This window comes from Cheilinus undulatus, linkage group 15 (genome assembly GCF_018320785.1).
Source record: "Cheilinus undulatus linkage group 15, ASM1832078v1, whole genome shotgun sequence".
NCBI lineage: Eukaryota > Metazoa > Chordata > Actinopteri > Labriformes > Labridae > Cheilinus > Cheilinus undulatus.
The window spans coordinates 41,230,839-41,248,678 of record NC_054879.1 but is presented as its reverse complement, the minus strand read 5'-3'; the positions used below and the strand labels follow the sequence as shown (position 1 = coordinate 41,248,678).

General features: G+C 37.2%; 1 protein-coding gene across 1 annotated transcript in view; it reads left to right on the top strand.

The window, feature by feature from the left end:
• The first annotated feature begins 6,588 nt into the window (after positions 1–6,588).
• The window catches only part of uggt2 (UDP-glucose glycoprotein glucosyltransferase 2), a 72,372-nt gene continuing 61,120 nt past the window's right edge, over positions 6,589–17,840 (top strand). Inside the window, exons 1-10 of the mRNA XM_041807191.1 lie at positions 6,589–6,645; positions 7,084–7,234; positions 9,128–9,210; positions 9,303–9,433; positions 13,062–13,174; positions 13,341–13,518; positions 14,721–14,817; positions 14,898–14,970; positions 15,136–15,236; positions 17,675–17,774. Of these exons, the coding sequence (XP_041663125.1) occupies positions 7,110–7,234; positions 9,128–9,210; positions 9,303–9,433; positions 13,062–13,174; positions 13,341–13,518; positions 14,721–14,817; positions 14,898–14,970; positions 15,136–15,236; positions 17,675–17,774 (1,001 nt within the window). The 5' untranslated portion in view covers positions 6,589–6,645; positions 7,084–7,109. The remainder of the gene's footprint in view (positions 6,646–7,083; positions 7,235–9,127; positions 9,211–9,302; positions 9,434–13,061; positions 13,175–13,340; positions 13,519–14,720; positions 14,818–14,897; positions 14,971–15,135; positions 15,237–17,674; positions 17,775–17,840) is intronic.

The window sequence follows — 17,840 nt, the reverse complement described above, 5'->3', positions numbered from 1 at the left end:
CCTCGCTGGGCGGTCTGTGAGTGTGCTGAAGCAGTGCTTTTCACAGAGAGGAGAGGATGCTGCTGCTGCTGCTGCTGCATCCGAGCTGACTAAATGTGCGTTATGCTCTCTTTGCACTGGTTGGGCTGGAGAGCTCCTACATCCCATCCCATCCGCCCCATAATCTTGTTTAACACGGTGCAAAGCTAGAAAGCCCACCCGGACTTTGAAATAGAGACGACATGGAGATTTGAGCTCATATAAATAACAAATCCGCGGTAACTTTTTTTTTAAGGCGCATTCATCAGAGTGTGACCTTTCACGATTAAAACGATAAAGTAAAGCCTTCCCTCCGCTGCGAGGATACTGCCTTTTAAAATAGACCTCTTTAATATGCTTAAATGACAGTATTGTTTGGGGAGCCAATTAGAAGTGAGTGTTTCTCTGCGGCATTATATGACTACAACATGAACTATTTATAATGAAGGTATTGATAAAAAAAAGTTGTGATTGAATTATTCTATCTATCTATCTATCTATCTATCTATCTATCTATCTGTGTTTTAAAGCTCTTGTAAGAAATTTTTGGTCGCTCATGAAACAAACAAAAATGAATGCTGATGCTTCTGTATGAACTATGGAAGTAAATGAGACCATTGGAGAAAAAGCTGACTGTATATCTATTGATATTTCATGCCTGTAACTGATGCCACGGGGTAGCTGTCGGGCGGTGCAACTCAAGACAAAGATTTAGAGTAGGGCTGAACGATCTGAGAAAATGATTTTTTTCCCCCAATATTGCGGTTGCGATTTCATATGCGATTATGTCTCAAGTTCCTCATTTTATGTGTTTTCTTCACATAAAGTGTGACATAAATATCTCTATATTATAACCAACACAAAATTAGGGGAGATTGGGGACAGTTGCAACACTTTTTACATTACTGTCAGTTACTCAGAGACTATTTGGACCAGGTACACTGAATCTTTACATATCAAAGAGGGGGTATTATACTTTTCTGATTTTTAAAACATAAATATAAAGTCACAATGTTGGGTGTCCATACTTCATGTATGCAAATTTTCAAACCGCAAGAAAAGGTATGTGGCAGAAATCTCCGAGATCTTCCCGAGACGAGATTTCTATGGAGCGAACTGATGAGGTCATTGCAATAGGATCTCCTGACTGGTTCGTCCGTGCTGCCAGCAAAGCGGAACAGACCAACCACAAGGCCTTTTAGCCATTTAGCCATTTAGTAACACAGTAATTAAACACCAAACAGATACGTCCTTCTCTATCCTTCTCGGCTGCTGGTTTTCTTCCCCCTCTCTTTCCAAACTATCAGGGTCAGACTCCTGATCTAACACATACGGACGTATATCAAAATTTGCCATATTTTACTCAGTCGGATCGGTTCATTCAAAGTTTACAAGTATGTAAACATAGCCATTTTGGAGGGGGCGGGCACAAAACATTGAGTCCTGCCGCCGGCCAGCCTCCGGAAAATCAGCCAATCGGAGGAAAGCAGGTCTGTGGAGGGGGGAGGGTGTTAAAGAGACAGCAGCGAAAACGAAGTGTTTCAGACGGAGGTTAAAACAAGGTTTTTTCAGGACGCCAGTGTGAGAAACATGAGGAGTTTTTTGAGCTGTAAACCATGTGAAGCTACTACGTGGGTATCAGAGAGATGGTGTAAAGCTTTGAAAAAAGGCATAATAGCCCCTCTTTAAAGATTTATTTTTGCCTTAATTATTTGATAGGACAGTGGATAGAGTCGGGAACAGGGAGGAGAGTGGGGAGAAACATGCAGGAGATAGTGCCATGGGCTGGATTCGAGCCTGGGTCGCCTGTGTACACGGCATGCACCTTAACCACTTGACCACCGGCGCGCCCATAGCCCCTCTTTAAACTTACATGTGTCTGCTAATTACCCATACCATTTAAAGATGGCTACATATGACATCAATCACAATATTTATTTGAATAGAGGAATTCAGATGTTGCAACTGACCCCAAACCTGGTGACGGTTGCAACATATTAAAAAAAACATTAATTTTCACCAATTAACTTCTGGTTTTTGTCCAAATAAGCATAGTATTCCTACAATATTAAAGTAAAATATATCTAATAAGTTTTGTTTTGTTTAAAACATACCTTGAGTCAATGTGCAGGTGTTACCGAAGCTATAAAAACTCAATATTTCAGTGTGGGTCAATAACAATGGAATAATGTGCAATATGTTTAACATTTATTAAACATGTTTTTAGTGAACAAAATTCAAATTGTTATAAAACTCTATATGACAACAAATAAATGGACTTTTCTCCTTTTTTCACAGGAAAATTTATGTGTCTAGTTTGTCCCATAGCACAACAAATACAACATTAATTGCTCATTTTTGCTCTACAAGTTATTGGGGAATTATTGTGTTTATCATTAGCATTAGTTTCTCATTGTCTTATAATATGATTGCCTGTTCTGTTCATCATGAGCAATGAAATATATTAATTGTGCCTATTTTGAACTAAAAATCTTCAAAAATACTGTTGTGTGGTCTGTTTTGATACGACTAGCCTAATTAGCATGGGGACGGTTGCAACAGTTGCAACCATCCCCATGGTATCAGTAATGATGAAACATCATGTGCTAGGGTTAGGGTTAGGGTTAACCCTAACCCTAGCCACACTGACATCGCCACATGCCAACCATGAAACTGAATAGTTAACAAAACAATGACTCAGACTAGGTAAGTTTGGATTGATTCATACAAAAGATCAGGACAGTATGACAAAAATACAACTCATGAAAAAAGCTAGTTTAATACCCCCAAAACAACTTTGTCTTGATACAAGCAGGACCAGATGCTCAATATGGCTTCTCTCTTCTTGGTGGGTAGAGGGTCTAACTGAGCATGTGCAGTGTGAGTGTCATCACTCTAGCATGTTTCTGATTGGAGAAATAAGGCTTGTTGCAACCATCCCTTGTTGCAACTGTCCCCAGTCTCCCCTATATTAAACCAGGGCTGATCAATTTTGAATAAAAAGATCTAATTATAATGATTTTGACTCATATTATAAATTAGATATGAATTGATGTCTTAAATGGGGTGATTTTTATTTCATTCATAAGAATTTAATACAAAATGAAGAAATTTTGCTTTTTGTAGACTGTTCTAAAAAAAATGGCACTTGAATAATTGTGTGGTATGTAATGCATAATGTCTCTGCTGCAAAAAAAGTTTTAAACTGGTATTTTGATACAAATTTCAGGTTAAGGAAATATTGCACCGTCTGTGATTTGAAAATTGCAGCAGGCCATACTGTGATTTAATCTAATTTTTGACTAATTTCCCAGCCCTAATTTAGAGTTTTAACAGAAATCAGAAAGATTTTCATCAAAAAACATACTTGACCCAGGACAAGAAAAGTGATATGATTGGGACTACCACTTTGACCAAGGAGGATGCCAAAATCCAATAAAAGAAAATATCATGGTAGCTTAAAGCACGTTTTAAAGCTACAGTATGCAACATAATTTCTTTAAAAATGTTGTTAAAATAAAATAGAATAGCAAGCAACTGACAGACATGTTGAAGTTTCCCTTAAACAGCCCAAATGTGCTTCTGGTAGGGGTGGAAATCAATAGTGGCCCCACTATAAGATATTATTGCAATTTTAAACATTATGCAATACATTGAGTATTGTGAAACCATATGTTGAGATACATTGTGATGTGTACCATTTTTTCAACTGTGTAGCTGATTTAGCACTAGCCTTGCCCTTATCAGCTATCGCTACCTCCACAGGATCATCAAGTGGATGGAAAAAGCAATTGATTTTATTTTTCCACTATCATAGACTTCTGCTTGTATTGGCAATTAATTCGAAAAAAACAAAGTGATACTTGGTGGATGTGAATCGATATAATATTGCCATGCAAAATATCTAGATACTGTATCATTTTTTCCCTCTCCCTTGCATTTAGACCTTGGATAAAAGTTCGACCGATTAATCAGCCGGCCAATTTAATCTGTACATTACAACCTATTAAAAATAATAAATGCTGTTCAGCCAAAAGTTGGCCGATAGACATTGATGTTGACAATTGTATTCTCACCAATAAAAAACAGGAAATATGGCTTTGTTTTACTTAAACATGTTTGTGTTCTATTTTTTATCCATTAGAGGGCGCTCAAACTCCTACCATATCACACACTCCATATTTACCTCCTAGCAGAGTGAACTAGAGCCCAGAGCAGCTTAGCTGAGCATCAGATTTGCTGATGAGAATGGTTTGCCTCAGTGCTGCTAGCTTGTGAAACAAACAGTAACTCCATAAGTTTCCTGTTTCAATTCAACCGGTTTGTCCATGAGTCATGACGTGCCTCATTGTGTCTGTCTCGCTTATGTTTATGTTAGCAAGCTAAAGTTAGGATAACCTAGCTGAACTAAGCTAGCTATAAACTTAGGAGTTTGATTCATAATGACTTAACGTTTCATAAAACAATCGTGTTTCACCAGTGACTTTTATGACGGTGCAAATCCACTTGCCTATTACACTCACTGACCACTTCATTAGACAGATCTGTACAGTGCAGTGTACAGCAGTAATACCATCTCTACCATGAATTCTACTTCAATGTCTTTGTCAATGTTGTTGACACTATCAGAGAGATTATTCTATATTCTTTATGTATCTTACTGAAATTGTAGTGAGTGTTGCTTTTGTTGTAAAAGGTGTTCCTAATATTTTGACCCTCTTGTGCATGTGAGTGGGGTTGGAAAATATCACAGACTCCTCAGTATGAAGCTCCTCATACCAACACCTACTACCACCTCAGAAAGGATGCAGCTCTATCAGGTGTCCGAACGTCAGGCTATTTGTTTATTTATTTAACAAATAAAAAATGTGTAAAAAATTCATTGGTTATAAGTTATTGGAATTTTTTTATTCCTTAATATTGGTATTGGCCCCTCAAAAATCCATATCTGTTGGGCCCTACTGTGTATGTCAGCACCGTCCTTTGTGTTAAGTTAGAAAAAACAAAACCAACATATCATTGAAAAAAAATCAGGATGAGCTTTTAGTCAATTAACCAATCACAGTGAGAAATTTTGGGATACAAGGCTACTTTGCTGGCTTTTGGTTTCGTTATATTTTCATGTTCATGATGCCTCCTGCCATGTTAATGAACTAATCAGCGCCACCCCCGCCACCCCCGCCCCAAAAAGTCTTAATGAAGCCAGTATCAATCAGTGGTTCTAAACTGGTCTGGTCTTGCCTCAGGACCCACAAACAGCTCCTCAGTGAATAAATAGGACCCGATTTCTTTTCTTTTCTTTTTTTAAATCATCTGAATTTAATAAAACATAGTGCTGTTTGGACCTCAAACAACGAAGAACACAACAACGACAACGAAGAAAGTTCCCCAGCATTGCCCAGAAAATTATCAAAGGAGATTTCAGAAAGTTTCTAGGTCACATTCCAGATGAATTCCACAAAGTTTTCAGGAAGATTTCCAAAAATTGCCCAATGTTTCAAGTAAAAATCCCTGAATACTCCTGGAAAAGACTACTGAAAGGCTCTACAAAATGTCATAATAAATGCTGAAAATTGCAAAACATTTCTGAAGATTTACTGGAAAAGTCCCTGAGAATATAACCAAAAGTTTCAGGGAATGTCCTAAAAGAAAACTCCCAGAAATGTAAGGAAAATTCTTAAACCTTTCAAGGGAAATTACTTTAGTTTGCAGGGAATATTTTTTTCATGACTATTCCCAATGGAAATTCTCTCAAAATTGTAAAAACAAACAAACATACAAAAAAACAACAAAAAACACTTTTTTGGTTCCCTTTCTACTGTCAAAAACTTGAACTTAAAGTTTAAATGCACTTCATAGATTGGCACATTGTCGGCCCACTGTTGAGTCCAACCTGTTTCGAACCACTGCTTTAAGGGAGACCATTCAGTCTACAAAACTGCTGTTTAAGCCAATGTCCTCTTGGCATTACTGGGGGGCTGTCAGAAACCTGTATAGTCTCCCGTGAGGCCCTTGAGGATTACTTGAATTCTTGAGGAACTTTAAGCTTGCTTTGCTAGCTGTTTATAAAGAGGGCATGGAAGGTCTAACAAAATATGCCATAAGTTGCTTCACTTTCTGACCATCAGAGTACTTTGGACATTGTTTATCAGATACGAAATTGCTGGAGTGATAAGACTTTTCATTGTCATTCAAGAGGTGTACTGGACTTGACAGTTGTATACTGTACGCATGTGCTTGATACTCACTGTACAGCACAGAGGAGCAACAACATGCTTTGGTGTTTGGTGGGAAAATGTTTGAGCGTCAGCCGCGGTCTCGTTAGCTGTCTGCCGCTGTGCCTGTGTAAATTAACAATTTAAAAAAGCGTTTTAAAACTGTTTACCCCCCTTACACTATCTCTATCCGAATGAAAAGGTCGAAAAAAAAATTGTAAAAAGGAAATACCTGCGTGCTGTTATTTTCATTCAACGGCTGTGTCAGCCCCGAATAACGGTCAGCGCGAGCCACCACAGTATGCGGCAACCACGGCAACTGGCTAGCTACAGGCTGCTAGCTGCCCAAAATACCCATTGACCGACCTGAAGCCCTTTGCTTTGTATGGAAGCGGTCAGCATCAGTAACGGGGTGAGAGATATATTAATGGCAACTCGTTAAAAACAGGATTTATAGTGTAAACACGCACCATAAAATATGCGTAGCTACCTATCTTTGTAGACTGTGTCCGTTTTATCATGATAATATATTGTGCTCTTTCAAGGATGCCGTTATTTCTAAGCTACGGCTAAGTTAACTTTAGTCTGACCCTTCTCAGTGACCGTTATTTTCTTAGTGGGGCTAGCTACCGAACAGGCTGAAGTGTTTTGTCATGTTATATGATTTAGTGGTGGTATACTCCCTGTACTTACGGTGTTTTCATAGGTTTGCATGTGCACGTGTGTGTGTGTGTTGTGGTTTAGGTAGTTGTTTTAGAGCAACTACGTGGCACTGACAGGAACCTTACATGAACTGAAGAACTGTCACTTTCTGACGACGTCTGCGTGTGTCTGCTCTCTTCCATCACAGGTTCATGTTACGTCTGTCCGGAGACAATGAGGAACCTTACAGTTCTGTCACTACTGTTACTAAACATACAGTTTGTCCTATCAGCACCCAAGGTTGTCACTGCAAGTCTAAAAGCAAAGTGGACAATGACGCCTTTCCTCCTGGAGACAAGGTAATGATTGTAGACACATAAGAACTACTTACCATGCTCACACAAATATGCGATAAGAGATTACACCCTAAATGCACCTTAGATTAACATGACCAGTAAGTCTTATAAAAACACATCAAACGGTTAACATCGTCCATTAGCTACATTTATTGATAAAGCTTTCGCCATAATGCCAGAACTGTATCCTTCAATTCAGTTCATTTTTTTTTGTTTTCTAGTGTAAATATAACCTAATTCAAATATATAAAAGTTCGTTTGAGTAGGTAGTTAGTAGGGCCGAGCAGTCAATTGACATTAGATTAAATCGCAATATGGCCTGCTGCAATTTTCATATCGCAGAAGGTGCAATATTTTTTCACTTGATATTTGTCAGAATACCAGTTTAAAACTTCTCTGAGATGTTATGCATTACATATCATGCACTCATTAAAGTGGCATTTTTTAGAATAGTCTACAAAACAATCCTACTCTCTTCATTTGTGTACATTTTTCTGATTTAATATGAGAATGACATAATATGTATCACTCCCTTCAATACAACAGTTCAGTGTTCAGTCCTTGTTTAATCCAATCTTGTGCTGGTTGTAATATAGAATGATTTATTGCTTATGTTTATTGGAAAATACATAAGTTAATGATCTTAAGGAATAATTGCATGTCAAATTGCTATCGAAATATTGGGGGTAAAAAAGTGCAAATCCCAAATTGTTCAGCTCAAGTAGTTAGTTTGTTAAAAAGCCTTTGCATTAAAAAAATGAAAATAATATCAGACAGAAAACTCTCTGTTGTGGGATGCACAGGGAGTTACTATTTTGTCTTTACCACAGTACACATATTTGCAATAAACACATAGCAAAAGTGTGAGCATATAGCATTGAATAACAAAAAATATTTTATTACAGCCTTGCCTTCATGTCATTTTAAAGAAGATCATACTTGCAACCAGCTACCCTCTGATGAATTTGTGCCAATTTGCAGATAAAAAAGAAGCTTTTTAGATTTATTTTGGGTTCAGGGGAGACATAATAAAGCAGCTATAGCCAAGCTAATATGGTTTCTTTATTATCAGTATATTGATCCTACCTCATATCATTTACACAATATTGAACAATATAAATGATAATTATTGTATCATAATTATGTTCTCTTATATCCTAAATGCCTAAGGTAAATATAGGCTTAAGATCTTTGCACATTGGGTCTGTCATTTTCAGTTGCATTTTTTTGATTCTGTAATCTGATTAAATGTGCTCAAACCCTACTCACTGAGCCCAATGCATTTTTTCTACTGTTATTTGCATAAATTTATAGTGCAAGGCAAGATAATCACATGTTGAGAAAAAAATAAGTGAAGATGATTCAGGGGCTTTTTCTCACCTTGATAAAAAGCAAACATTGGGTCCAGCCATACTGATAGAGATCTTTACAATGGGTTATTTGCATTTTGCTACATTTTGAAAAGATATTGCAGTGCTATTTTTCAGTAATGTTTGACCTTTTTTCAAACTACAGAAAAATCCAGTCAAATGGCATTGGACATACATCAGTTCTATTCAATAGCAGCCAAGTGTTAGAGGTTGCTGGCTGTTTTTATGAATAAATATGCATAAGAAGTATTTTAAATATATTTTTACTATATAATATTGTCACTAACTTGTGTGTTTTTCATGTTTATTTTCTGAAACACACTGTATGGAGTTTGGTGTCTGTGAAATGCAGAGTTATAGCTCTAAATGGACATTATGTAACCAAGAGTGGAGACAGTTTTGGTGCAAAACACATAAAGTAAATCTGTGGTTTCTGGCTGTAACTGTGGCCCTCAGAAAATGATTTCTTATCATACTGTGGTTTCTGACTAATCGTGACTATCGTTTTTCATTTTCTATAATGCAGTGAGTTTATTGGAGAAGATGGGAATGAGAAATTCTGGCAGTTTGTCGACACTGTGAAAGAGCTTACTGTTTACAAGCAAGGAGGTATGTTGTCTGAAACTTTTACTTGGATTTCATAGATATTATAATATATTTGAGTCATGACAGATATTCCTCCTTCTGTTGATGTGTCTCAGAGTCTGTGCGCTCCTATTACAACTTGATCATTAAGAAGGCTGGCCAGTTCCTCACAGATCTTCAAGTTAATCTCCTCAAATTTGCCTTGGCTTTACGATCATACTCACCAGCTGTCCATGCATCCCAGCAGGTATGTTATTATAAAAGCTTTTCTCAACAGTGACACAGGAAGATGCACAAGCCTCGGGTCCACTTATCGTTAGAGGCAGTTATATTGTCTTTTTGCCTCCGTATTGACTGAGGGTGTTCTTTTAAACCTCACTTTAAGTTTTTCTCAGTTGCTTTGGGTCAATCTTTAAATGGCCGTCATTATTTTCAAACCACTGTGTGAACTTCTTCGGATCAATAACTCATTTTCTCACAACAGTACTTGTATATCTCTGTGGTTTCTTACAGAATTTAAATGTGAATGTTTAATCACTTTTAATTGATCCAGTGACAAAGAGAGTTTGAAGTGGTACCAAAATTTATATGGTTGTTATTATCCTCAGACATACTAATTAGCATGCTGTCAGTGCAATTAGTTATACAAAAGGCAATTTATAAGTTGTCTAAACTGCAGCAAGTTTGTACTGGTTTGTATGTCTGATTTCTGATTTATATTTAATGGCTGGGTGTGACAAACGGCTCAAGCTTTGGCAGGGTTGATTGTTTTTGGGTTTTTTTTGTTTTTTTTTAAACTGGTTTTCATGAAATAAGTTAAGATATTGTCATCTTAATTTGAATCCAAATTACTCTGTTCATACGTAAATTTTTGCCTGAGTCCCATGCTACAGCTGACATTTATTGTTTGGAGTACAATATTAAGGCAACTTTTGAATGGATTGTGATCAATTTCATACCTATATTTAAACTACATAAATCCCTGTAGGTTAGATGGTCCTCTAGAAAACCCATTTTCCATTGACATTTAGAAGCAGGTCAGTTTTAACCCATCTAACTGAATACCTACTGGTAAGCTAAATTGCTCTGATGACTTTTGTGTTCCTTTGTCTTTTCATCCAGATCTAAACAGGTCTTTATTTCCTTGTTGTTTACTATAGCTTATGATACAGTAAATGCAACAATAACGACAGTTTTGCATTACTTTGTGCAAAATGTTTATCAGCTAAGGTTATCTTGTGTGTATTTTGTACTAGAATGTTGAAAATGAGGGAGCAAAACTATCCATTGAAAAACAGCCATGTGACTCCGACAACCGTAACCTGACACACCAGATAGACTTTCATATATGCATTGGATAGGATATATTTCACATACATCTGGAATCCCTCCCCTACAAAGCATTTGGGAAGGGAAGGACTTGTCAAAAAATTCTCTTAAGATGATTGGACAAATGTCCGGTCTGTCACAGTTATTACGGCGAATCACAGTGACAACACAAAATGACGTAGTTGGCATGTGCAGCTTCGGTAGAAGCCTGAGAGTGACAGATAGACGCTGCCATAGTTTATGAATGTTGGAGCTTGTTGGTGGATAAATCTCATGCTAAGGCCAGTTGGGAGAAGCGCAAAAACATCTTCTCTAAAAAGAGAAGCTTTCAGTGTGGCTCTGTGCTCTTGTTTTGATAAAGAAATATGGTCCAGTACTGATAAATTATTGCTATACCATAGCTACATCTGAGTTAAACACTCCATCAGCAGCAGCCAGTGCTGTTGGCTTTCAGTACAACTAAATCCCACCAATAGCTACCACCTTGTTCTCCTCAAATGACACTGATTTGTTAGGTCTGTTTTCAAAATCTGTCCAGTCATCTGCTTTGCAGTGTCACAGTGTTTTTTGCCAGATAAATCCATCTTTTTTTTTTGCATCCAAGAGCCATGAAGCCTCGAAGATTTAGTTGCCTGGCTGTTAGCTATGAATGGATTTTTTTATGATAGATTAAAAATATGGCTTTTGTAAATCAATCTAAAAAAGTTGTTATTTTGTGATTTAGGATTTTGTTGTAGCTTTACAGCCATGCTCTCCTATGGTTTACTTTTTCTCATTATTGATTGGAGTCAGGTTGAGCCATAATGTGATTTTTTTTTTACACTCATAACTAAATGGGTTGTAGCAGTCCTAAAGGTACAGCAGCATCTAACATCAACATCTAGACAGATTGTAGATTGCAAATCCCACTGCTGGCCATGTTAACAAGTGGAAAAAAAACACAATTGTTAAATGGACCCTTCTGTGGTACTGTGGGGGGTTGTGTTAATTTTGGCAGCTATTTTTAATTTTAGTCTGAATTTTAGTCTTTAAATGAAATGCATTTTAGTTTTAGTCACATTTTAGTCATTTCTATCCTTTTTAGTTTCAGTTTAGTTTTAGATGACCAAAACTCAAAACATTTTAGTTTTGTTTTAGTCCATTGTAAGTCCTCACATTTTAGTCTTTGCTTTTAGTCCAAGCACTTAATTTCTTGCTTAACTCTAGTACCAAATCATGGTAGTGTGTTCTCTGCACTCTGCCAAACCTGTGGGCACTGCTTGCTACAGCTGAGAGGCAGAATAGCTACAGCTACTTTGTTTTTTGACAGATTTACCCACTGTGGAGAAATGTCATGGATTTTTGATGTCCAACAAAAACATTACATTTTAGTCTAGTTTTAGTCATCTTGACAAAGACGAAACCTAGTTTTTGTCAGTTTTATGCTACCCATACATCAGAAGACTTTGAAAAGATTTGGAAAAGACTCTTGGAAAACTATCAGCTCACACCTGCTCACATCTAAAGACAAGTTTTTAGAGTTTTTAGTCACAGCCTAGTCTCAGACTGAGATTTTACATAGACTGTGAATCTTGCAGGGTCACTATTTACAAGACTACTACTACTAGATTCTTTTAGCAATTTTTTATTTGCAGGGACTGATATAAAACAGCAGAGATTACCACCTTAAACTTAACGATAGAAATGACGGGAGCGTGCCGTGACTCCAGTAAGACTCCTAAAATTTACAAAAGACTCAGAAAATTTTTAGATTTCTTTTTCTAAGCAAGTTTCATATGTAACTATGATTGAAAAACCCATTCCCCCCCGACTTTACCCAGAATTCTCCCCTCCCTTGCTCGAGTGGTAAACAGCGGGGCAACTTCCTGCTGTGAGGTACAAGTGTTAACAAGCAAGTCAGGAAATTATCAGGCAAAAATTACAGGAAGCATGTGTAAAAGGGGCTTAAGTAGGCTAAATTCATTAATTAAAAATTATATACTAAGAAAAAGTGTGTGTCTAAACTGGTGCCTTTATCATTTCATCTTCATTACTCACACTCACTTGGCTCCTTAGTTCTTCTATTGTCATGGTTTCAGCCAGAAGAAGGAGAAAATTCATTTTTTGTGACAGTGACGCACTGGTTGATGAATTTCTCCAATTTTCAAATGTGTTAATGATTTGAATGAGTAATGGCCTTTAGTGGAGCAAATGAACTGCTGGGCTGCACAGTGTGAATTGTTTTGGTGATGACTGGAGAATATTGAGAATACATGAATCACTGATTTTACTCTGATTAACTCTGGCCTGTGTTCAAGAAAAAAGGATGGAACTTGACTCTGCTACAACAAACTTACCATTTGTATTTCTTCTTTAGCCAGAATCAGGAATACTAATGTGAGAAGCCTCAGTGGGGAAAAGTCCATAGAACATGTTAATGGTTGCACCATTACATGACAGCTAAATGTGTGCAGATTTCACTATAAAGTCTTTAAAAGTATATCGCACGGTTTTGAATTGTGTTGTAAGTTGATGCTAATTCATTCTCTCCCTCTTGTTCCAAACAGATAGCCAGTGATGAGCCTCCACCTGAGGCCTGTCCTGCCTTTGTCTCCATTCATGGTCAGCATAGCTGCAGCACCAAGGACATCAAGAAGCTTGTGAAGGCAGCAGCAGGCAGGTAACACAGAATGGCACTGTCATCCCTCTGTGAATAACCTTCGTCTGTAGACCAGAAAAACAATGGGGTTTTAAGTGTTTGTCACGACATGCTTTCCGTTGTAGCTTTTATTGACATCTTTTTGCATGTCATGACCAGCTTTAATATCATTCCTAATTATTTGCAGGCCCAAACCGTATTTATACAAGAATGATCACACATATCCAGGGGCCAATAAAACAGATGTGCCAGTTGTGATCCTCTATGCTGAGATTGGAACCAAGAAGTTCACCTCCTTTCATAAGGTGCTGTCAGAGAAAGCTGAGGGGGGAACACTTTTATATGTGCTGCGACATTTTGTGGCGGTGAGTAGAAATGTTAACCTAGTACCTTTCACACCTAGTCACATTTCATCGATTAAATGTTTCAATAAATATTGGTTTGCTGTGCCCCTCTAAAGATGAGTCCTCTAGTAATCTATCTTGTGAGTTGTGTTGGTGTTCACACAGTATGGCTCAGTTCTGTAGTAGCTTAAGAACTTTCATTTTTCAAACTTGTGTGATAATTACTTACATAAGACAACACGAATGGCCCACTTATTCCTTCAAGTGAAACACACTAAATGACCATAGTGCATTAGTAACAAATGTTTTAAAAGATTCAACACATGCCTTCAAACTCAAAACCTGACTGAAGATACAGGTGCCTTAATGGACTTAAAGGTTATTTTTCTTTAAGACATGGATGTTTTGTTAGTTGAAGCAACACTCAGTGTGGGTGGGAAAGACTTGTGATTGTGCCAGTGAAAGACTAAGGCAGCGCTTTGAATCTGAGTGACATTAGTGTCAAGGTTGGATGTCAGTAAGTTTGCCTTGGCTGTTGTGTGCTGGCTGGTCCATGTGCGTTGTTTCCCTAGAGGTACAGCATGTTACAGAGAATAACTTGAGATATGTTAAGCGCAAACACAACTTAACAATATAGCCATGTGTAAGATTTAGGCTGGTGACATTCGTTGATTAAGTCTGATTTGCAAGCAGCAGTCTGACTTTATGAGCAGTTCACGGCTTGTTCCTTCTTTCTGTTTTTTTTTTTTTTTACTGCCGAGCTGTGCTGAAGATACCGTCCAGAGTCCAGTGGTTTGTTGCACGTTGTGATGTCAGGCTACCTCTCAGCCACTGAAACCCATGCCACAGGCTTCCCCAGGCAGTTTGGGACTCTGTAGTGAAAGCTGCAACCTGCAAGAAAAGAGGATTTTTTGAGGATCAGCATTCAGCCTGCTACTTTTTGCTGCTAAGCTTATTTATTCTGGTAGCCAGTGTGTTTAACAGCCAGAGAAATCCAGCAGCCCAGAAATCTGATGAAACTATTATAAAAGTGGCATCTTATGACAGTAGCATGTGTTTCCTACTGAAACACTGGGATGCCCCCTCAATTTCCAGAGTTTAAAATGACTGTCCACTTAATAAATGTCTTATAGGTAAATGTAGACAACATCTCAGTACAAATAAATAAAACAACTCTACACTGTTTTCATTCAAGCCATGACTCTGCCTCTATCTGTTTTTAGAATCCAAAGCCTCAAAAGATGCTTTTATCTGGCTACGGTGTGGAGTTGGCTATCAAAAGCACAGAATACAAAGCTGTGGATGACACCAAAGTGAAAGGTTGGTTGCTAACTAATCAAACATGAAGCACTCTCCTGTGTTAAAGGCAATCAGTCACGACATTTGTTTCCTTCCTGTAGACTCAAAGACGGCTTCAAATGCAGAGGAGGATAACAACGATGAAGTCCAAGGATTTGTTTTTGGCACTTTAAAGTAAGTCTGTAGCTCGTTAATTACCATAAAGGTTTTTTTTAAATCCTTTGAGTTTTCCTGCTATTGCTGTGGGGCATCCTGTGCTCAATGTGACTTGATAAAGACATAAAAGGAACTCAGTATAATGTATATGCTTTTTTCCCCTTTTTTTCTACCACTTTAAAGGAAATCTCACCCTGAACTCAAGGAACAACTCTTGGAGCTACGCAAACATCTGCTGGAGAGCACCAGTGACATGGTCCCACTTAAAGTGTGGGAAATGCAAGGTACCCATTTTCTATTTCAGTCTTTTCATGAGTGTTAAGAAAGAAGTGAATTCTGATGTGTGAGCATTCTCTTGATTTATACAGCTGCTTTTGACTTATATGGAATAATTGAAACTTTGCTGATGCATTACAGCGGGCTACACTTTTATCATATTCAGGGTGTTTTAAAGAGTATTAAGTTAATAAATCCATTTTGCCAAAATTAAAACTTAAAAGAATTAAAAAGTCTAAAATAAAAGAACTATGAGGTCTTACATTTTTTTTAATCTTTTTTTGAAAAATTATTTTTTTCCACACAGGGCTATAATTAAGTGTTTCTTTATTTCCTATTATATCCCCCTTTAATCTCATGATATCCTTTTGGAACAATGCAAAATCTGATGTTGTAAGCACTCTTGTGTTCTGTCCTACTGAGATGGTGCATGCTCAAAGATCTGCTGTTTCTCTAGCAAGTGATACGTGCATGTAAATGATGGATAAATGCAATTTTTTTTGCATATTTGTTAGAGGAGACAAAGTCAGACTCACAGCTACTGTATCTGGAAATATTTCGCAGGATTTTGGTTATTAATTAAAAGGATCTTTAAGGTGACGCTCATGTTGGGTTTAATACTAGCACAGACGATGCTAATGTTAGCAATGCTAGCTTTTGTGGTATGGTCAAAGGTAGCAGCTAGTTAATTTGTGATGAAGTCTGGGAGCAATTTTAGTCAACAGAAATTCTCATCAGTGATATTTTTCATGCCCAGAGGACTTGGATATTTTCCCAATAGAGCAGCAAACTTCTAGGTATGTGCTACCTCAGCCTCTCTTGAAGACATTGTCTTTCTAGCTGTTTCTCAAAGTCCAGGTTCCCTCCTCTCTTGGGTTGGGTCCTACGGAAGGGAGGCAAGAGTCCTGACAACTGCAGAAAACACATTTGGAAAAGGCTACTGAGTGTGCCTGATTACACCATTGGAATGACAGGGGCCATATATGCAGTGGCAGCAGAAATCAAAATAGGAGGAGGACTTTCACTTTGCCGCAGCGCCATCTAATATGCTTTTATATCATCATGTGATCATATGATGATGTATCATCATATGATCATATAATGATACTCATCATATAATACAATCATATAATCTTATTCTATGGCATTGCTTTTGCCTACTTTGATGCTATGATAATATTTACGGTGGAAACAGGACAGTTACTTGTTATTGTGAGTTGTTTACCCAGCACATATCTGCAAGAAATTATTCACTTTCAAAATTACTGTTTGTTATTGTTATCTGTCCCTAAATTGTATTATTTATTATGATGTGTGTTGCTGACCTCTTGGCCAGGCCACCCTTGTAAAAGAGATCTCAATCTCAATGGGTCTTTATCTGATTAAATAAAGGTTAAATAAAATGAAATAAATTAAAAGTGTATTAGCGCTCATTATTGAGATTTTTTAAATGTTTCTTTTGTTGTTGTTGTTTTTGAAGAGAAGGCAAGCAATGTGCACTGGATTGTGGTTCATTCCTGCGAGCGGAGGATTCATTACCTGTATTTTTAGCAGTATCTGACATATTTCCTATACTGGTATTGAAATCAGAACAACTCTAATTATAAGTGTTTTGAAATGGGCAATAATACTTTGTAATTTTTTTTCTCAAAACCTAAATGTATGCTTCTCTGCTTTGTAGTTTTAATTGAAGTGCTTAACTTGTAAAAATAATAACTTTAGTAATAACTTTATTTGTATAGCACCTTAGAAAAATAGGTTTTCAAAGTACTTTGACAATAAGCAGAATCACAAATAAGACAAAGCATCATAACACAACACAAGCATGAGAGCACAACAAGAAAGACAGAATCCAAACAACAGAAGAACCCATGAAAATTCCACCGGCATTGTAACCCTAACATCATAATAACCCAGTGGGACACATTGTATAAACAAGAAAGACATTATAAAAACTCAGAAGTATAAGAAACTGGCATGAAAATTAAAAAGGTAAAATAAAAACCCATAGCTATATAAATATATAAAAAAAATGCATGAAGACTATGGTTTGCCTACTCTTGGTCATTTAGCTAAAAAACGTCAGACCCTCTATTGTCAGCTACCATATGGTATCAAACAGGTCTTTTTCCTCATATTCCTATTTTTTGAATGTGTCAATTCAGTGCTTTGCTAATTTGCAAAGAAGAATAAGAATAAACACTACAGACACCTTTCCAAATTGGCACATTTTTGTTCAATAATCAGCATAAAATATTTAAGAAACTGTGTTGCTATTGTAACGGGTTAGAAATTGAGTAAGCGATAGGGTCTTAAAACTTATCATGATGGTCTTGAAAAAGTTATTTAAAAGTATTAAAGTTAATGATACATGAGCTAATAATGCCAAACTAAATGCGTTTTGAGATGTACAAATGCTTCTGAATATGTTTTTTGATCTCCACAGATCTCAGTTTCCAGGCAGCTGCCAGGATCTTGTCTGCGCCTAAGTTTGATGCCTTGAAGCTCATGCGAGATCTCAGTCAGAACTTCCCAAGCAAAGCCAGGTAAGAAAATGTATCTCATTTTCTCTTCCTGGCTGACTGGCTCACACATTTGGTCCCCTTCCAAAA